We start from the raw sequence: 20,601 nt of genomic DNA, 5'->3' as shown, positions 1-20,601 counted from the left end.
CCATTTCCACTCAGTACCTGGGTGGGACATTCACCCTTCAGCAGCTCTCTGGGTCCTACAGAGAGACAAAGGCAGCCACGGGAACATCTGCTGTTTTCACCATCCGTCAGGTGGACTTTGCCCATGGAGGATCCTACTACTGCCAGTATCAAACACGAGTGTCCAGTCGTGATTTCACCTCCTCCTGCAGTGATTCTGTCAGCTTCTCTGTAGACGGTGAGATGTTAACCACTTTTACGGCATATTACTTTTCATTTGACAAAGGTTTCTAACATTACATTTTCATAGATTGTTTAGATGTAATCATGAATTTGCAGCTCTGTAGTCAGTGAGAAACTGAGAAAAATCTATTTCATGTTATTTGTATCACATGAAGTACTATGCAAAAGTTCTAGGCAAATTTGACACAATAGTATAATGTCAGGATGCTCCAAGAATTGCATGACTGTTTTGTTCACTGAAAAAATCCATAAACAATGGTTTGTTTTTCATTTCTGATCTTAATTTTAATTAGAAACATTATTATTAAAATTATATCTTAATATACTGCAGAGACCCCTACTGCAAAAAATCAAAAACTACTACTAGTAACTAACACTACCATATGCAATATAATGTCTTTCATGTGTGTTGTATGTCCTCCAGTGTCCCTGTCACAACATCTCTGTCAGTGCCCCAGAGGGAGAGCTGGTCTTGGGGCCCCATGGCCCAGAGGTCCCCTGGGGCCAAAGCTTCTCCATCGTCTGCTCCACCAAGCCACAGTACCAAGGAGGCTCTTTCCACCTCATCTCTGACAGGTCAGCAGAGATCTGGACTGAGCTAGCGGTCAATCACTCTGCCTCTTTTGACTTTCCTGAAGCAGACTTTTTCCATGAAGGGAACTACAGCTGCTTCTACGAGGTCACTTTGTCCACACGTCTCTTCACCTCATTAAGAGCAAATGAGCTTCATGTGACAATAAAAGGTGTAGTATCATTCTCCGTGTGATAACACATAATTACAGTGCATGAAAATGCACTGATCTGTTATCTGAAGTCTTCTTCTTCTTCTTCTTCTTCTTCTTATTCTTCCCACCAAATTTCTGTGTCTAATTCAGCTTCAACTGTTTAACGTAGAAACTTCATTCAAACTTTGTAATGTACTGTAGGTCTTGAAAAGGACACTTGAGGAATGTATTTTTCGTTTTTGTAAACTTTATACTTTTGAGATATTAACATAATCAAGCTTATTTTTCCCCATAGACTTTGCATTGGCACTATGACATCACAATGGGCTAATCAAACTGATTTGCACCTGTAACTGACAGCTGCTCAACTAGGCCAACTCTCTCTGTGTCTCTACAAGGGCTATTAACGACTTAGAATGCAATCAACTGCACCTGTGCTCTCTCACTGACTGCAGCAACTTCAATGGAACCTCTTCTATGTGTCTCTCTCCATTGAACTGGATAGCTCACTGTTCTCTTCCCCACTTTCTTTCACTTCTTTTTCTTCACTTCATCCATTAAACTATCTGTCTATCAACATCCAATAAACTAGCCTAGAAATCTAGACGCGCCCCTAGCTAGCTAGCTAGTCTAGCAACTCTCCGTTGGCTTGTGAGCTCCAGAAATCGAAACTTAATCAGGACATTGAAATTGTGTATAGAGTCGTTTGGTGGGCTTAACATAATGATTGATGGCAGAGTTGCAACGGTTTGGCTTGAATTCCCTGCTACTTGAAAACAAATATCCTATTCCGGCCCCATTGCGCAGAGGGAATTTGAAAGACAACTGATTATCCCGCCCCTCGGACTGAGCACTGCGAACGGTGAGTGCCCAGACCCTACATTTTAATGTGGGTCTGGCTCGCCAGGCTACCAATAAACTATTTACCGATGCACATCTATTAATTCACTTGAAATAATTTAGCTGTTTAAACTATCCAATTGTTTAACTGGTCAGCCATTTAAACTGTCAGCTGTCTTCAACTATGACTCCTGCCAACTGTTTCCTCTACCGACAACTGTTTCAAAATAAAAGTCCTCACTGCAATAATTCCCTATTAAATGATTTAACCATTTAAACTACTCAACTCCTTAACTGGTCAGCCATTCCAACTGTCAGTTGTCATCAACTATGACTCCCGCCAACTGTTTCCTTTGCCCACAACTGTTTCAAAATAAATGTCATCACTACAATAATTCACTATTAAATAATTTAACCATTTAAACTATCCAACTGTTCAGCCATTCCAACTGTCCGTTGTCATCCACTATGACTTGCATTTTCATGCACTGGTAATTCCAAAGAATTACATTTTCTAGTTATTGTTCTGATATTGTGTTTTATTTTTTGTTTAAAGTTATTACAATGTTCAATTTTTCTTTTCTTCTTTTATGAATTTGATTTTTGATGACTGATGTGGTGGTCCTCCATGTCATACAGCATCTGCACATCCCTCTGTGATCTATGGGGCAACACTCAGGCTGATGCTTCTTCTGATAGTCCTGTGCTCAGTGTTGCTGTTGAAGATAAAGAAGACACAGCATACAAACGCGATCAATGACGAAAACTGTGAGCACCCATTCTAATATGATAGATCCTTTAAATCATACTCCTGGCTGGACCAGGTATTTTATATGCTAATATAAAGACTATGGCAATAACCTTATTGTTGTTTGTCCTTAATGCCAGGGCCTATGACTTCATTTGAAGTACCACAATCAACAGAGCCAGTGAACTGAAGACAGACTAGATACTATCTTAGCTGGAGGAAGAACTTGTCTTTCATGAATTTGCAGTCTGTAGGCCCCAATGTTATATGGTAAAGATTTTGTGCTTTTGCTTCAATGTTTTGTTTAGATTTTTGTCAAATCTACTTGGTGATTTTATGGTGTGTTTTCCACCAGTACTGTGCTGTATCTTTGGCCATAGTAGAAGTGATTTTGGTATTTACGTCTTTCGTCAAAATTAAAAGCTTAGGCACAAAAGGTATATAAAGTATGGAATTTATATCAGTTTGTATATCTGCCTAATAAAGATTTGTAAATCTGTTCCATGGCGTTAACATGAAGTTAAAATATCTGCATTCAGAGGAGCAAGTCTATTTTACACTTTGGAATCCATAAGTAATGCTACACACCATGTTACTGGGATAGCAGCTAGGCCATGATAATGCTACACACCATGTTACTGGGATAGCATCTAGGCCAAGATAATACTCACTGCAAAAAGTGATATCTTACTTAGTGTTATAATCTTATATTAAGATAAAAATCTAGGCAAAATCTTCTTAAAACAAGTAAATTTATCTGCCAGTGGATTAAGAAAATGTATCTTAAAATTTAAGAGAATTTGTCTTAAATCTCATCTTAAATTGAGGTACATTTTCTTAATCCATTGGCAGATAAATTTGCTTTTGTTTTTTTTGTCTTAATTTAAGAAGATTTTGACTTATTTTAAGTCAAATAATGCTAAAAACAATACTGACTAGATTTGTTTATCTTAATGTAAGATTATAACACTTGGCAAGATATCATGTTACTGGAATAGCAGCTAGGCCATGATAATACTACACACCATGTTATTGGAATAGCAGGTAGGTCATGATAATACTAGCTCGAAGGTGTTTTAAGCCCCCACTGTCGACTTCAAGGCTGCGCTGCGACCGTCGACTTTAAGGCACCTAACCCTAACCTTAACCCTTGCCTAACCCTAGTGCCTTCCATGCAGCGCTGCCTGTAAGACGACGTTGGGGGCTTAAAACACTAAACACCACAATGCTCTGGGATCTGGTAAAACCACTACAAATGGTAGAGGTAGTAAGTGTAGGACTAAAATTGTTTTGTAAATTGAATTGTGATTTCCATGTGTTCATTCACGGCATCTAATAACGCTAATCTGTGCAGCAGCCTGAATTCAGAGGTTCACGAGAGACTTATTTAGTAGAATAAAAGACCAGACAGATTCAATGTTATCATAAACACACACAAAACATGATTCTTTATTAAACTTCATCATTCTCTTCATCCAAGGATCTGACAATAATAACAGTTTCATTTTTGTGCGTCCAGCTGTAGTACAAGTGTCAAGGAAAGAGAGAAGAGAGTTGTGCCTTGTTTGTGAGGGGTGAGAGGGTCGCCTTGAGCAGCTGTCCATCCTTTGTGTGTGTGAAAGAGAGAAATAGGTAGAGGGGAAAAGACAGACAGCGAGAAGAAAAAGAGAGAAAATTGATGTTGGTTGTGGTGTGTTTGCATTCGAGCGTGCATGTGTGTGTGGGAGGGAGAGAGACCCTGCTTTGGCTGTGACAGTGATTTTGCGTAGCTGTTTTGTGATTTTACACATTTTTTTTTTTCGCTGTTTATTCACTATTTTGTTTTTTCTCTAAACCCCATGAAGTGTTCGGACAGCGCAGTTCTACTGAACACGCAGCGCCGAGGCAGTGAGGCCGTGGCTTGCTCGACCACACAAGGATGAAGTGTTCACAGAGGCAGTGCTGTTGGCCACAGGTTAGGTGATTGTCTGCTAGGAGGCAGTGACGTTGGTGGGGGAGGAGAGAGGAGAAACACGCTGTACAGCTCACTGTAAACACACAAAGCTAACATGTCATTGGATTTTCCCCCTCCATCATCATTCATTGTCTTATTCAGGGAGGTTGACTGAGCATTGAGCTCGTTTTACAGCAATGCCATGTTAAGGTCTGTGTATCACCTGTTGCCCCTGAAATCACACACTTGCTTGCTATTAAGCCTTAAGTAAAGGACTGTGAAAAAGTCAGTGTCCTGTCCTTACATTGTGGTTAACCTGTTGAGGAGTACGGTCACAAATATGTGATTAGAATGTCCGCAAACTGAGAGTTCCGCACTATGATGCGACAATTGCCCTCAAAGATTTTCCCCATAGACCGTACAAAGAACACTGAAACTATAGATCGTTTTTGTAGAATTCTAGAAGTAATAATTCAGTCCTCAACAGGAGGATCCAAATCGGAATGGGCTCCAGTAATGACAGACTGAAGCAGAAACAGGAAGTGCTTTCCTATAATGTGAAGTAATGGAACCCCATTCTTTTTCCATGCACTTCTAAAGTGCATGTCCTTTTGCCAGTATGTGATTTTAGGCACACTTTGGTGCTTCAGTGAGCCAAACTTTATTTCAACGTACAAACGTGAGCTTTACAGGGAGCCGTACAGGGTAGGAGTTAGGAGGTGTTTGCACAGAATAGAGGCAGTTATGTTGTGGGGTGGGGTGCGGTGCTGTGCTGTGCACTGAATGTGTGTGTAGTAGAGGCAGTATTGTTGTTCAGGACACATGTACAATAAGGACATGATACAGACACAGTGAGTGGGGGTGGGGTGGGGTGGGGGGGGTGTCAGTTGGGGGTTCATCACATTCAGTGGAAAGGGAAATGAAGCATCTGATTTGTTCTCTGAAAACAATGCAGCTGGTTTTGGTTGGGTACCCTAATCATGGGATGAGAGCACCACCATTCTTGAGGACTAACTATCTCTTGAGAACAAGCTGTTAGCATGCCTGCTCTACGGGCATGTCCAGTCCAGTCCCATCCACTCCAACCCTAACCCTAGAACCCCCCCCACAGGCCTCAGCCCCACCCGTGAAAACTTAACACAAAGAAGAAGAAATAAAGTTCATATGAAAGGCATTAACATGTGTCGACAGAGATCAACCTTCCCAGAGACTGACAGAAGAATACATATTTTGCACATTATGTCCTCCTTGGCAATAGTCTCCTATCTCTGCATTATCTGACTGGACCTGAGCAAAACACTCACAAGGCCATCTTCCATGTGTCTTACTTGTCCCTCTGTCAGAGTGACCTCTTCTGAATCACTTTCTCTCGGTCTCTCTCGTGGACATGAACATAACAGTACTCTTTACAGCTGGTGAGCATGGTGATTTGAACTGGTTTGTTGGACAGTGTTTGTCAGTGACCCCTGATGTGCATGACATGAACAGTATCCAGTCACTTCTACAGCAACAGTCCCAGAAGTGACCACATCAGTCCGCAAGGTGTGAATACAAATTTTGTGTGTGAGTGTGTGAAGGAGGGCTGATGGTGGAGTCAACACAACTGTATCTAAACTCTGAGGGACGATAATCAGTAAGAAAGAAAAACAAATGATTTTAATGCATCATTCCACCTAAGACAATTCAAATGTTCATCATGTTCTTAATTCTGTCAATATAGATATTTTATATATTCATATAGCTCTCATTAGAAAAGAAAGGGTTTCGAAAGTTTTGAAACGTCCCTGACAACATCTGGACACCGGGAGATTTCCTGCTTGACCGCAGGGTTCTCTCTCTCTCTCTCTCTCTCCTCCTCTCTTTGGCTGATCCTTCCCTCCAAAGTCCAAAACAGCCAATCGGCATCTCAGCGGTCTGCGGATCCTAAAGTGAGGAGGGGTCCATCAAGCGCACACGCACGTACACACACATATATATATACAGGAAGCAAAAACGCCTGACTTCCTGTTCTTGCCCATGGCGAGTAGGTCGGCTCAGCAGTCTGGAGCTGGACAGTGGGCCATGGGGTGCGCAGAGGCGGGGTCCTGAAGGTGACGGACGGCTCTGGGTTGTGCAGACTGGAGGGGACGCACTGACCAGCGTCGGACCCGGATCTGTAGAGAACAAGGCTGGCTGGGCCTGACCCCCGGGTGCTTGGCTCAGCAGGTTTGGAACCCGGACTGCGATTCCAGTTTGGAGAGAGAGGATCAGAAGGTCCTCAGTGCCACCTCACCCCAGCCCAGCCAGGTGACTGACCAGTTGTGGTCTGTCCAAAGCCACCCCGCCGAGCTCCGTCTCCCTGCTCTCCCCAAAGTTAAAGTAACAAAAAACAGAACTGAGGAAACTCAGAGAAACTCAGCTGTGGGTCCGAGTGTGGGTCCAGCTGAGTCCAACCCAACCCAGCTCGGCCCGGCCCAACGGCCTGCTTAAAAGGGCTCCAGTTTCACACTGAAAGAGTCTTCTCTTTCCCCATTCTTTCTCTCCAGAGGAGCCTGGGTTTGGTTTGGTTGTTTTTTGTGTGGTGGGGTCAGGGTGAAAGTATGTGTGTGTGTGTGTGTGTGTGTGTGTGTGTGTGTGTGTGTGTGTGTGTGTGTGTGTGTGTGTGTGTGTGTGTGTGTGTGTGTGTGGGGGCGTGGGGGGGGAAGGGAGAGAGGTGGGTCCAGATCAGGGGAGGGTGAGGGCGACGGGGCCGGGGGGCTGCTCTGCTCTGAGCTCGGGGAGAGGCTGGGACTGCAGCTGCGCGCGCCGCCACGTGCCCCACCGCCCTCACGGTTGTCAAGGCCCTCGGAGTTCTCCAGCATCTCCTGGATGAGTGGGGGCATGGAGCCCGGGATCTCCATCTTCAGGGTGATCACTCGCTCCGCCCCTGTGAGACAGACAGAGGAAAAGACAGGGGGGAGGGAGGTGGAGAGAGGGAGAGAACAGACAAACAGAAGACAAGAGTGGAGAAGGGGAAAAAGGAAATAAAGGAGATTTTGACGTCATATTTCAGCAGTGCCATGAGAGACTGTGTGTGTGTGTGTGTGTGTGTGTGTGTGTGTGTGTGTGTGTGTGTGTGTGTGTGTGTGTGTGTGTGTGTGTTTGTTTGTTGAAATTAAGAATTAATGTCCATCGCTGCTCCAGGGTGCGGATATTCATTCTACTTTCCATCTTACCGAGTACCTTTATCCTGCACCTGGTATCAGTGTGGGATGTGCACACAACTACTCTACCAAACTGTGTGTGTGTGTGTGTGTGTACCTTTAGCGCTGATGCTGCGCAGGTCTGTGATCTTCATGAGCATCTTGGGAAACATGTGGGGCTTGTGGGGCCTCCTGTTCCTCACGTAGAGCTTCAGAGCCTCCAGGAGGGGCTCCTGCAGGATGTCCACCTTGTCCGACTGCTCCAGGTCCTGACGGTCTGTGCACACGCGCACCACACACACACACACACACACACACACACACACACGCACACGCACACACACACACACACACACGCACACACACACACACGCACGAACAACAACGTTAGTGCCTGGGCACTCCCTTATATCACTGATGTCAGCTTCATGAACCACCACACACATACATTACACATTAACAATTTGGCCATAACCGATAAGATGCTTATTTTATTAGTTTATTTTTTTTGTTTTTGTTAATTACAGTAGGCAGGGAAACAAACATATTATTTTGTATTCAAAAATACATATTATTTTGTATTCAAAAATACAAAATAATAGCTGCCCCATAACTGCCCAAAGTGCGTTACAAGATGGTTGCCGAGTGGAGGGACTTGCCTAAGAGGACCTTGTTATTAGTGCTCTGGAAGTTCCTACCTCCGCACAGCAGACAGATGGCGCTCAGGAGCCCTGTCTCAGCATCGTCCATCTCCAGTGGCAACAGCTGGTTGGCGAAGGCAAACACGAGGTCGGTCAGCGGCCCGAAGCCGGCGTTGTGCATCTGTGTGCGGTTCAGCGTCAGCCCGTCCGAGAAGGTCATAGTGTCCTGGTCGGGGGTGTACCGCGTGCAGATCCTCAGAATCTGAGCAGCCAAAAGAAAAAAAAATGAATCGCAGGTCAGGAAGAGTAGATGACCGAACAGATGAGAGAGAGAGAGAGAGAGAGAGAGAGAGAGAGAGAGAGAGAGAGAGAGAGAGAGAGAGAGAGAGAGAGAGAGAGAGAGACTGTCAGTCTGCTTGTGCTGTAAGCACCCATACTGTTATACAGTATAATTCTATATAATTGTATGTTCTACTGTTGTTATACAGTATGATTCTATGTAATTCTATGTTCTACTGTTGTCAACATTTCTGCACTGTGTTTGCTTTGGCAACACTATTTCTTATCAAATGACCATGTCAATACATTTTAATGAATTTAACTGAATTAAATTGAATTGACTGACCAGGATGTCGAGGCAGGCGGCCTTGAGAAGTGTGATCTGGTCGGCAATGGTGAGCGTGGTGAAGCCGGGCAGCTGCTTGGCGAACTCCACCGTCTTGATGATGCACTTGGTGGACAGCTCGCTAAACTTATCCCACAGGTCCACGTCCAGCGACACACGCTGCTCCGCACTGTTATTCTGCAGTCACACACACACACACACACACACAGAATTGAAGCGTTTGAGGGCTCATCTCATCCATGACATGCATTTCAGCACTACTCATCACCTGACATATCATTTTAGTTTTTCCTTAGAGTTTAAAAAAAAAAATACAAAAAAAAAAAAAAAAAAAAAAATTTGCAATAATCTGTGAACTGTATACTCAACCTGACTGGATGAGTTTTAGTCTGGTGGCAACAGATTTATAGGGTTAAAATATAAATATTGGGCGCTCCTCTAGGTGTGTGTGTGTGTGTGTGTCTCTCACCGTTGTGTATTTTCCGAGCTGACAGAGCGAGGGGAAGGTCTCCTGGTGGGCCTTGCGCACACGCTCGATCATGTCCTCCGTGTCGGGGCTCAGCACGTAACTCTCCGAGCACTCCGGCTTCTTCTCCTCCTTCTTCTTCTTATTCCGGTCATTCCGCACCGCTACAGGGAGGAGAGACACACAAAGATGGCATTCAGGAAACACACACAAACCATACGATCGTGCACTCACTGACGTGGATGTGAACTCCTACTGGGTTAGTGGTGACTGTAGTAAGGAGCTTGTCATGCACCTTGACTCTTGGGCCAATAAAACTAAACAAAACAACAGATGTTTGGGCAGCAGGAAGAGCATAGCCCAGCTGTGTCCTTCTCAAATCCATGGTCACAGCCCAGTCCATGCATAGAGATAGCCATTCATGTGTGTGTGTGTGTGTGTGTGTGTGTGTGTGTGTGTGTGTGTGGGAAAACTGATGGCGTCATCTCGTCAAAAAGGCGCTAAATGAGCACCTCGAATGTCAGAGCAGGACAAGACTTAGCACAAACAAGCCCATTGTCTTGCCACCGCGAGCCCCTGAACTCACTCGTCTTAAGCCGGAGAGGAAGATTAAGTAGCATGTGATACCCGTTAAATGGCACGCAGCTAAACCCAATTAGGGGAGTGTGCATAGCTAAAATGATAAAGGTTACTATTTCATTGCCAAAAATATTCCTCTTTGACACACATCCACATAGCCAACAATTACTGTCCATTTCCTGAATTCATCCGTTTACAGTTACGGTCTTAATGTTTCAATTTGGTGGTTAAATCTGACGTCACAAAACAAAAAACAAAACAAAAAAAATCGCTGATCTCTAAAAGTAATTAGTGTAGCTGACCAGCTACATGATGTAGGGTAACGTCCAGGCCTCTGTGAAAAATAGGATTTTATTAGGTTGAAGCAGCAAGTAAGTAGTAGAATGCCAAACCAAAAAAAGAGTATCTTTCACTGTCTCTGGAAAATAATGAGCGGCTCTGGGACGAGTTGGAACCAGAAAAAAATATACAGTAGGCACGTTATTGCATCACGACTTAACAACCGGATAGTGTGGATCCCAGGCAATACCACTTCCAGCCACAGGGTGGCGGCCAAGTCCTGTGTGAGAGTGCAAACACAGTAGGCAGGCAGAGGAAAGCTGGGAGGGTAGACAGATACCAGATACACTCAGTTCCCTAATGGTGTCAATTCAAAGAATGGAAATACAACGAGAGAGAGAGAGAGAAAAAAAGGATGAGAAACAGGAAGAGAGAGGGAGAGAGAGCAGAGACACTCAGCTCCCTAACGGAGTCAATTCAAAGAATGGAAAGACAAAGTGAGACAGAGAGAGAAAGAGAGACAGGGGATGAGAGAAGGAGAGAGAGGGGGATGAGAGGCAATGAGAGAGGGAGAGTGGGGAATGAGAGCTGAGGAAGAGAGAAAAGGCAGGAAAGAGGGAGGGAGGGAGAGAGAGAGAGAAAGAGCACGATGGCAGATGTGTAAGGGAGCAGAGCGGCTTTGAAGTGACACTTGAAAGAGAGCTTAAGAGTGGGAAACCAGCGACCTGCTGAGCATGCACAACCAGAGATGAGAGGCAATGAGGGAAACAACACACTCTCTCTGTCACACACACACACACGGGAACACTGGGCAGAAAGAGACAGGTAGGGATGGGAGAAATGTAATTCTCTGTGGTCCCTCAGTCTTCATGCTCCAATACAGAGCAGTGTCAGCATCTAGTCCTGTGTGCGCGCATGTCACATCTCTCCTTCTCATGCTCCCCCCACACACACACACACACAGATCCCTTACCCAATGCTTGAAACCCAAGCACAGGCTGCATGTGTTGCACACAATCACAGGCACATGGATATTAAAAATGTATGTAGGAGAGTGGAGGCAAGAAAGAACACGCATCTCACAGTGATGAAAGAGAGAGAGAGAGAGAGAGAGAGAGAGAGAGAGAGAGAGAGAGAGAGAGAGAGAGATCACTTGCACACCAACTTCCCCTACTGCAGTGAACCAAAACAATACAGTGTTCAGGCCACCTCCAAAACAAGCACTCACAAGATGCACAACACACACACACGCTGCAGGCAGTGTGGTGATGAATAGTATTGGTTGATGGCACCGTTAATAACGCTGACAAATGACCTCTGTTTACGTTACAGCCACACTAATCTAATCACGTCACATGACAAATATGGCCTCTGCTAATGGCTTAACGGGCTCAGCCAGGCCTCCCACTGCATCTCCTCTCCTCATCCCTTCTTCCTCTCACTCTCCTCTTCTCTCAGTCTTTCCTCTCGTTATTTCATCCCCAATTCCAATCCTCTCTCTCTCTCTCTCTCTCTCTACTGCTTGTTTTCTCTTTATTTTATGCTGCAGAGTACTCTTCACTCCTCTCCTCTCTCATCTCTCCTCCTCACATCTCCTCTCATCTCATCTCTCCTCACACTCCTCTCCTCACATCTTTCAAGTCAAGTTTATTTATATAGTGCATTTCATACACAGAGGTCATTCAATGTGCTTTACATAAACAATCTCTCCTCATCTCTCATCTCCTCACACTCCTCTCATCTCCTCACACTCCCCTCATCTCCTCACACTCCCCTCATCTCTTCTCTCATCTCCTCACACTCCTCTCCTCACATCTCTCCTCTCCTTACACTCCTCTCCTCTCCTTACACTCCTCTCCTCTCTCTCCTCTTCTCTCCTCACACTCCTCTCATCTCTTCACACTCCTCTCATCTCTTCTCTCATCTCCTCACACTCCTCTCCTCACATCTCTCCTCTCCTCACACTCCTCTCCTCTCCTTACACTCCTCTCCTCTCCTCTCCTCACACTCCTCTCCATCACTTCTCTTCTCTTCTGCACTCTCAGGCCTCTCCGCAGGACACACTCCCGAGCTGAACCTTCGGTCGGTTTACAACTCCATTCTCTCATTTCACTTCCTGATTCTGCCTGATTGTACCCGACCGCACGCTGTTAATCTGCTGAGACGCTTCCATCTTTCTCCCTTCCTCTCCATGTCCCTCGTCCTTTGCTCAGTCTGCCAGTTCTCCTCTCCTCTCCCAAAACTTCTACTTCAGTTTCTCTCTGCCTCAGCATCTTAAGACAAACTCCTTTGACAAAAAAAAAACTTTCGCTTCTCATCCCAGTCCTCTCTGTCTTTCAGTCTCCTTTCCACTGTCTCTCTCTCTCCCTCTCTTTTTCAAGGTCTCTCTAAATCACCCTCTCTTTTTCATTCTCTCCATCACCCCACACACACACACAGTTTCTCCTACAGAGCAGTTATCCTCCCTACCACTCACCTTGTTCTCAAGGTATCTAGGCTTGTGTTATCCTGAAGATGGAGGGTATATGTATATCTCTCTCTCTCTCTCTCTCTCACACACACACACACACACACACACACACAGAGATGTCCTCTTTCCCCTGTGGGCGTGAGGAGCCTCATTACTGGTGAGTCTGTCTCACAACGAAGAAAATGACTTTTTCCTCTCCTCCACTCTTCCCCCTTTACATTCTTGTTTTTCTCTCTCTCTCCCTCTCCTTGTTTTTCTCCCTCTCTCTCTCTCGTTTTCACAGGCACACATTCATTTCTCCAGGGGAAAAGGTACCAGCATGGGCCCAGAAAACACAATCTAATGAAGCCATTAAAGAACTATTAGCCCAGATCCCCAATCAGTCACAGCATACACAAACGTGCGCGCGCACACACACACACACACACAGTAAACCATGCTTGCAGCTGGTTCTATATGTCATGTCTCCGATGTCTAGATTACATAGTGGCAAAGTGCATCTGTCACGCATGTTAGCTGCTGCTCTGTTAGCGACAGTCCAAGCACACACTCACTCTTCTGCTTGAGCTCTAGTGCTAGTCCTCATGTTTACATCCTTCATGTGCACATGGGTCTGTACAAGTACAGTGTGTGTGTGTGTGTGTGTGTGTGTGTGTGTGTGTGTGTGTGTGTGTGTGTGTGTGTATGTATAGATGTTGTGTTGGATCTGAATGACAAACAGCACAAACCCACCATAGCCCATGGCTCTAACAGCTAGAGAGGTGGTTGGGTTGGGTGATGGCATGGGCTACTCCCAGCCAATGGCATCACGGCAGCTCAAACCAACGGTCTCATCATAGCAGTGAGCATTTGGGCCAAACAATGAATACTCATTTCATGCACATACACATCATTAGAACACAGAATGCTTGGGCTTCCTTCCCTCATTCCATTCTAATTTCCCACCCTCTTACACACAAACAATATCATTATTTGATACTAAACAGGATGAATACTATTTCCCTTTCGCTCTGAAACAAAAAACAAATAAAACAAGAAACAAATAAACATTGCCGAATATAAAATCAGGCCACAAACACAACAAACGTACAAACAAAAAAAAGCCCTCTGGCTTTCACAATATCAGTGGTACACAGATTTCTGTGTGTCCTCATTAGGCCACAAACGCTCTCTGGAGACGTCAGACATAACGTCCTCTCCTCCCACGGCCAGCACTGACACTGGACACTTCCTCAGCCTGGCCAGCAGGTGGCAGTAGAGGGCCCAACAGGAGCCCTCAGGCAGAACAGAGAAAAACGCTTCTATCGATCGGAGATGAGGGCTGAGCCGGGGGACGCAAGGCTACTCTCTGACACATGAAAAGTGGGCCACAAGGCATGCTGGGAAGGATGGGGGGGAAAGGACATGGGGAGGAAGGAGAGGGTGTCTCTGGGGGATTGCAGTGTAGAGCAAGGGCGCGCGCGCGTGTGTGTGTGTGCGCGCGTGTGTGTGTGTGTCCTTGGTAAGACAGTCAAGAACATCATAAAAGCTATGCTCACAAAAAAGTGAGTGATCAAACACACGCACACAGTATATACTTATACACTTTTGGGCAGCCGTGGCCCACTGGTTAGCACTCTGGACTCCGGTTCGAGCCCCGACCAGTGGGCCATGGCTGAAGTGCCCTTGAGCAAGGCACCTAACCCCTGACTGCTCCCCGAGCGCCGCCGTTGTAGCAGGCAGCTCACTGCACCGGGATTAGTGTGTGCTTCACCTCACTGTGTGTTCATTGTGTGCTGTTTGTGTTTCACTAATTCACCGATTGGGTTAAATGCAGAGACCAAATTTCCCTCAGGGGATCAAAAAGTATATATACTATACTATACTTCACACACACACACACACCTTAATGAGACTTCCATACAACTTGGACCCCCACACACACACACACAGGTACTCACACTCTTTGGACATGCCCACTTCGAAGCACTTTTGCAACCGGCAGTACTGGCAGCGGTTGCGTGTGACCTTATTGATGATGCAACTCTTCTCCCGGTGACAGGTATACACCATGTTTTTCTGTATACTTCTCCTGAAGAAGCCCTGAGAGAGAGAGAGAGAGAGAGAGAGAGAGAGAGAGAGAGAGAGAGAGAGAGAGAGAGAGAGAGAGAGAGAGAGAGAGAGAGAGAGAGAGAGAGAGAGAGAGAGAGAGAGAAAGAACACAGAAAGAAAAAGAAGCTCTATTAGTTCATTAAGTTCTTTCATTCATGTCACTCACAGCAACACCTTGAAATCCCCCCCCCCCTCCCAACACACACACCAACACACACACACACAAACACCTCTGTGTACACAACAGCAACTAGAAAAAAAAACTGCAAGCAGAGCCCAATAAACATCATTAGCAACTCCTTAAAACTTTTTTTTTAAAAAGCCCACAGAACCATAAAAGCAATTTACAGCATGGTGTGTTTTTTACGAGCTTGTGGGCACGGCATGGTGTGTGAGGTTTGGCAAGCAGCAGCGGGCACGTTGGCAGCCCCGGCCAGATGGGCACCAGTTTAAGAATCAATGCCGATGGGGTCAGCGGATCGCTGTGGCACCACACTGGTGGGTATTATATCGCCAGTTTAAGCGCCTGGAAAAAATGAGCTCCCATTGGCTAATCTCTTAAGGGGCTTAGCCCATATCAGCTTGGAGGAAGCAAGGAGAGCAGAGGCAAGGAGGGGGGTAGGAGCAAAACACAGAGTGGAGTTGACCCAGAGATAAACACACTCCATCCCAAGCACATATAGAAACACATACACACACACACACACACCTTACAAACACAATAAAACCAACAGACACACACAGAAATCTCACTCTCTTCCTCTCCATCTGAGTCACACACAGAGAGAGCGAGAGAGAGAGAGAGAGAGAGAGACAGAGACAGAGACAGAGACAGAGACAGACTCACACATTGTTAATGGCAGCTACTTTTAAATAAGCTCCCAAGCCAGGGGAATCCCAGGTAGGCCAGTTAGGTTAGGTTCAGTTGGAAAACAATACAATACAAATATACACAGTAGCATGTAAGTCAATGTCCAGATGTGGGGGAACTTGTCTGAGGTCACGTGGGTTGGCCCCGGAAGGGAGGGGTAGGAGTGTGGAGGTGGAGGTGGAGGTGAGGGGGGTGGGGGCAGCACGACGGGAGATTTAGGAGGTTCTGCCCCTGGAGGGGTAGAGATCAAGGCCACTGCTTAATCATCCCCCCATCATCATTCACACTCACACACACAGACAGAGAGAGAGAGAGAGAGAGAGAGAGAGAGAGAGAGAGAGAGAGAGAGAGAGAGAGAGAGAGAGAGAGAGAGAGAGAGAGAGAGAGAGAGAAAGAAATCAGTGGGAGAAAAGTACACCACAAGTGCAAAAAATGAGCACGTGCTGCTGTGCACAAACAAGCCCTGAGCCATTTTCTCCTGGAAGAGCTCCTCTAGTTCTTGTAGGAAGCCGCTGTGCTGTGCAGTGTTGCGGCACAGTCTGGCAAAATCATAATAGGGAGAGGGGGGAAGAAGGAAAGAAGGACAGAAAGAAAGAACAAAAAGAAAGGCAGAGAAGGCCTGAAGGTCTGACCTGGCTCTGCTTGCTGTGGGTCGTGTGTGTGTGTGTGTGTGTGTCAGAGAGAGAGAAGGAAAGAAAGGGGGGGGGATAGATAGAGAGAGAAAGAGAGAAAGAAAGAGAGAAAGAAAGAGAGATAGATAGATAGATAGATAGATAGATAGATAGATAGATAGATAGATAGAGAGAGAATGAGAGAGAAAAAGAAAGAAAGAAAGAAAGAAAGAAAGAAAGAGAGAAGGCAGAGAGAGAGGAGAGGGAGAAAGAAAGAAAGGGAGAGGGAGAGGGAGAGGGAGAAAGATAGAGGGAGAGGGAGAAAGATAGAGGGAGAGGGAGAGGGAGAGAGAGAGAGAGAGAGAGAGATCTGCAAGAGCGGACATGGCGGCTCACAAAGGCCTTTGTGCTGTTAGTGGGTCAGGGGCCAGACAGCAGAAATATGCACACACCCACTGCAGTACAGCGCAGCACAGCTCAGCTCAGCTCAGCTCAGCTCAGCTTTAACAAAGATCACTTTTCCCAAAGGTGCTGGCCACGGAGGACAGGAGGGGGGGGGGGGGGAAAGAGACAAAGGCCGAGAGGGAAAGTGAACGAGCGAGAGAGAGAGAGAGAGGAAAATAAAGGGAGGGAGTCTTGATAACAAAAAAGAAAATGGGGGTTAGCCAGAAGGAGGTGGTTTAGGAGATCTTATGAGTTACATGAATCCTTCTTAAATCACTAATACTTAAATCACTTAAATACACTAATAAAACTTTTCAGCCTGTTAAAGCCCATGAAATCTGAAACAATTGTGTTCCACGCTGCACAAGGGGTCTGGCTTAAGCCCCTAGACGCAAGCTCTTATTGAGCACAACCGTTTCCAAATGCTTGGAGCCTCTTTTCTTTTAACCACAACAGCAAGCATTTGGCACCAGCCAAGAGTGGGCAAACACAGGACATCATCACAGGAGTCTCGCTATCTCACATCAGAGTGAGTCAGTCATCACTGTACAGGATGTCCCATGGAGGGGCTGTGTCACACACTCTCTCCCTCACACACACACAGAGAGATAGAGGGAGGGAGGGAAGAAGAGCGCGCAAGAGAGAGAGTGAGAGAGAGAGAGAGAGAAAGAGATCAGATGAGAGAGCAGGATAGCGAGAGAGAGAGAGAGAGAGAGAGAGAAAGAGATCAGATGAGAGAGCAGGATAGAGAGAGAGAGAGAAAGAGATCAGATGAGAGAGCAGGAGAGAGAGAGAGAGAGAGAGAGAGAGAGCCATTAGAGGTATTCTGGTACTCAGCAGGTATGTTTAATAGATGCTGTCCCTTGAGAGGACCTCACTGATGCTGGATCAGTGTGGGAGAGAACGCAGCAGATCCATTGCCATCGTATTGTTAGCTCATATAACATGCACACAGACAACTGTGGAGACCAACAGAGTCCCTAGTCTTAATACACTTCCTTCGCATTTCCTTTAGCACCTCCACAGTTCTACAGTAGAGATCCTTACCATGCATAGGGACACAAAGATTTGGCTTTTCAGTCCTGATACCAATAGCTTGGGCCAATACCAAGTACCCAGTCTTTAATTGATAAGCTATGTGGAAGACACTGAGATCATTCTTTTATGTGTGTCAGTAAGGTAGTATTTTACAGTGATAGTACCACCCTTTGAATCATTGGCTTTGCTGATATTGAGGATAGGACCCTCTGTCTTTTTAGCATCGAAATCAGGAGAGGAAATTATCTGTTTCTCCAACTGACAAGGGACCGGACCTCACTCAACTCTCTTGCAATGTTTCTCTTGCTTTGAGGAGTTGGTTGGCTGATGAGTGGCTCCTAGGATTGGATGGCAAGCTCGCAAGCAAGGCAGCTCAAACCTATGGGTGCTAGCATCTCCCACTAGCACGTCTCCTAAGGTGTAAGGAGGGAGGTTTACCTGACGTACATACTGCACAGCTACGTAACAGCTGGATATCTTTTACAAGGGCACTGATCCCTTATGCGGTGTGGGACACCACATTCGTGCCAAAACTCCCCCATAGCAGGCCCTTTCTGGGTGACACCACATTCGGCTCACAGGGGTGAGGTGGAGCCTCTTGGATGCAGAGCTAATAAGGGGATGGAAATAGCAGCGGCAGCAATGGACATAAGAAACCACCATGACCACCACCATGACCACCCCCACCACTACCATCACCCCCACCACCATGACCACCCCCACCACTACCATCACCCCCACCACCATGACCACCCCCACCACTACCATCACCCCAACCACCATGACCACCCCCACCACTACCATCACTACCCACACCCCACCCACCATCATCATCACCACCACCTCTATCACCCCCATCACCTAAACCTCACCATCACCAAACCCCCACCACCACCACCACCCCTACCCCCATTACCCACACCATCACCCCTACCACCATCACCACCACCACATCACCCCCCTCCCAGCACCACAGGTAGGCAGCACTGAGAGCCAGCGGAAATAAATCCAGGTCCGATTCCCCCGAAACAGCCCAGACTGTCACGCACACTCGTATACACACACACAAACATGCACACGCTCACTCACTCACTCACAAAAACTCAGGGTGGTAACAAAGAATTTGTTACTTTTTTCTGTCTGGTGATCTCTCTCTCTCTCTCTCTCCCTCTCTCTCCCCCTCTCCCTCTCCTCCCCCCCCCCCCTCTCTCTCTTTTTTGACAGCTGCTGCTGTGTGTGCTCTGAAATCCCCAGGAATGAACTCCATGTCATCACGAGGTGTGAAGAATGCACTGGCATGGCCACGGCCGCTGGGTCCGGCCGAGGATTAGGGAATAAAGCTGAGGCCTTCAGAGGGGTGGGTAGGGGTGGTGTGGGGTGGAGCTGGTAGAAAGCTGGGCTGGGGAAACCCCCACAAATGCCCCAGGCCTCTCCCCTCATTACCCACAGTACACTTCCACACATGTGAAACCCATCAGAACATGATCAGGTGAGACGAGGCAGTGCTGGAAGTGTGGGATAGGAGTACGATAAGGATGTGGATGAATTAATGACATTAGATTGGAGGAGAGGGGAGGAGAGGGGAGGAAGAGAATGAGTGAAAGAGAGAGAGAGAGGGAGACTGCAAAGGAGGAGAGGGAGGAGAGGAGAGGAACAGAGGCAGACTTCTGAACTGTGATCTGTGATCCAGCCTCCATACTCGCCTCGCCCTGATCCTCCCGTGGCCAACCCCTGACCCCAGAGGCCTAGGATTGACTCCGCACTGACCCCGCCAGAGAGAGGGGGGAGCTGCGGTCACAGCCAGCTGACCCCCCAACACACACAGTATCCTGAGGACTTGTAAGCCTCTTTGGCAATGAGGCTAATCAGGCTTGTGAGCATAACACCTGTAGGGTCCTGTACAGTCACAGCAGACGAGTCCATCTCTCTGTCTTTCGTCATCTTCTCTCTGGACTATCTGAGTTTCCCCCGCTTTCTCCCTCTCCATCTCGGTTTCCAATATACTGGTGGTTAGCAAGGTCAAGATGTCTTAAGCTAGCATTTAATTACACTCTGGAAAAAGGGTTTGTTCCATCATTGCTTGCAGCTGTGCGTGTCCCCCCCCCCCAGTCAAATCATATGGACATATCTTTAACTGGGAGTTGGATTACTCCTTGGTTGTTTGTTGTGCGTATGTGTGAAAGTGTGTGTGTGTGTGTGTGTGTGTCCATATGTAGCTCATACACTTGGTCTGTATTGCACAGTGTTGTGTGCCATTAGCTTGCAGTAGTTGCTACTAGGATGACTTTAAAAACAGGCCCCCGAGAGTGTGAAAACAAGGCTGTGGTTGTGTTTCCAAAATCCAGCAGAGAGACTACAAGGCCTCCTAGGGTTTTCTGACCCTACACTATGTTCGTGAGAGAGAGAGAGAGAGATACACAGGGGGAGTGAAAGACTTCAGGGAAAAACATCAGACACAAAAAAAGTGTAGTGAAGCATCCCCCAATCCCCCACTGACGAGAGTGGGTGGAGAACCAAAACAAGAAAGATTTCGAGAGCAGGAATATCGTAGAAAGGGGAAGAGGGAGAGAGGGGAAAGATGGAGTGAGTGAGAGAGAGAGGGGGGGGAGAGAGAGTAAGAGAAAGAGATAAATCATGCAACTTTAATGAAGCCCTGTATATCTCTTCTGAAACACACTCCTTGCCATGCGCACACCTCCCACACATTCCTTCAGCAGCCCCTGGGCCCCCTGGGAGAACTGCTTGGTTGCAGCGCTAGTTAGCTGCCCACTGCTAACAGCCACGCTGAGCCCCTCCACCGGGCGCACAGGGAGCCTACTGTATATATTTTATACCCTGGCAGACCTTAATTATTCAAG

The 20,601-nt window shown here is 46.6% G+C and overlaps 1 protein-coding gene across 1 annotated transcript in view; it reads right to left on the bottom strand.

Moving 5' to 3' along the window:
- Positions 1–7,145: 7,145 nt before the first annotated feature.
- Positions 7,146–20,601, bottom strand: part of rarab (retinoic acid receptor, alpha b) — a gene marked incomplete at its 3' end in the record, with an annotated part of 148,226 nt that continues 134,770 nt past the window's right edge. The window contains exons 5-10 of the mRNA XM_048245494.1: positions 14,629–14,770; positions 9,364–9,524; positions 8,895–9,071; positions 8,327–8,531; positions 7,747–7,905; positions 7,146–7,372 (exon numbers count right to left, since the gene is read on the bottom strand). Of these exons, the coding sequence (XP_048101451.1) occupies positions 7,146–7,372; positions 7,747–7,905; positions 8,327–8,531; positions 8,895–9,071; positions 9,364–9,524; positions 14,629–14,770 (1,071 nt within the window). The remainder of the gene's footprint in view (positions 7,373–7,746; positions 7,906–8,326; positions 8,532–8,894; positions 9,072–9,363; positions 9,525–14,628; positions 14,771–20,601) is intronic.

This window comes from Alosa alosa, chromosome 6, assembly GCF_017589495.1.
Source record: "Alosa alosa isolate M-15738 ecotype Scorff River chromosome 6, AALO_Geno_1.1, whole genome shotgun sequence".
NCBI lineage: Eukaryota > Metazoa > Chordata > Actinopteri > Clupeiformes > Clupeidae > Alosa > Alosa alosa.
The sequence above is the reverse complement of the archived record's forward strand: the minus strand, read 5'-3'. Positions and strand labels throughout refer to the sequence as shown.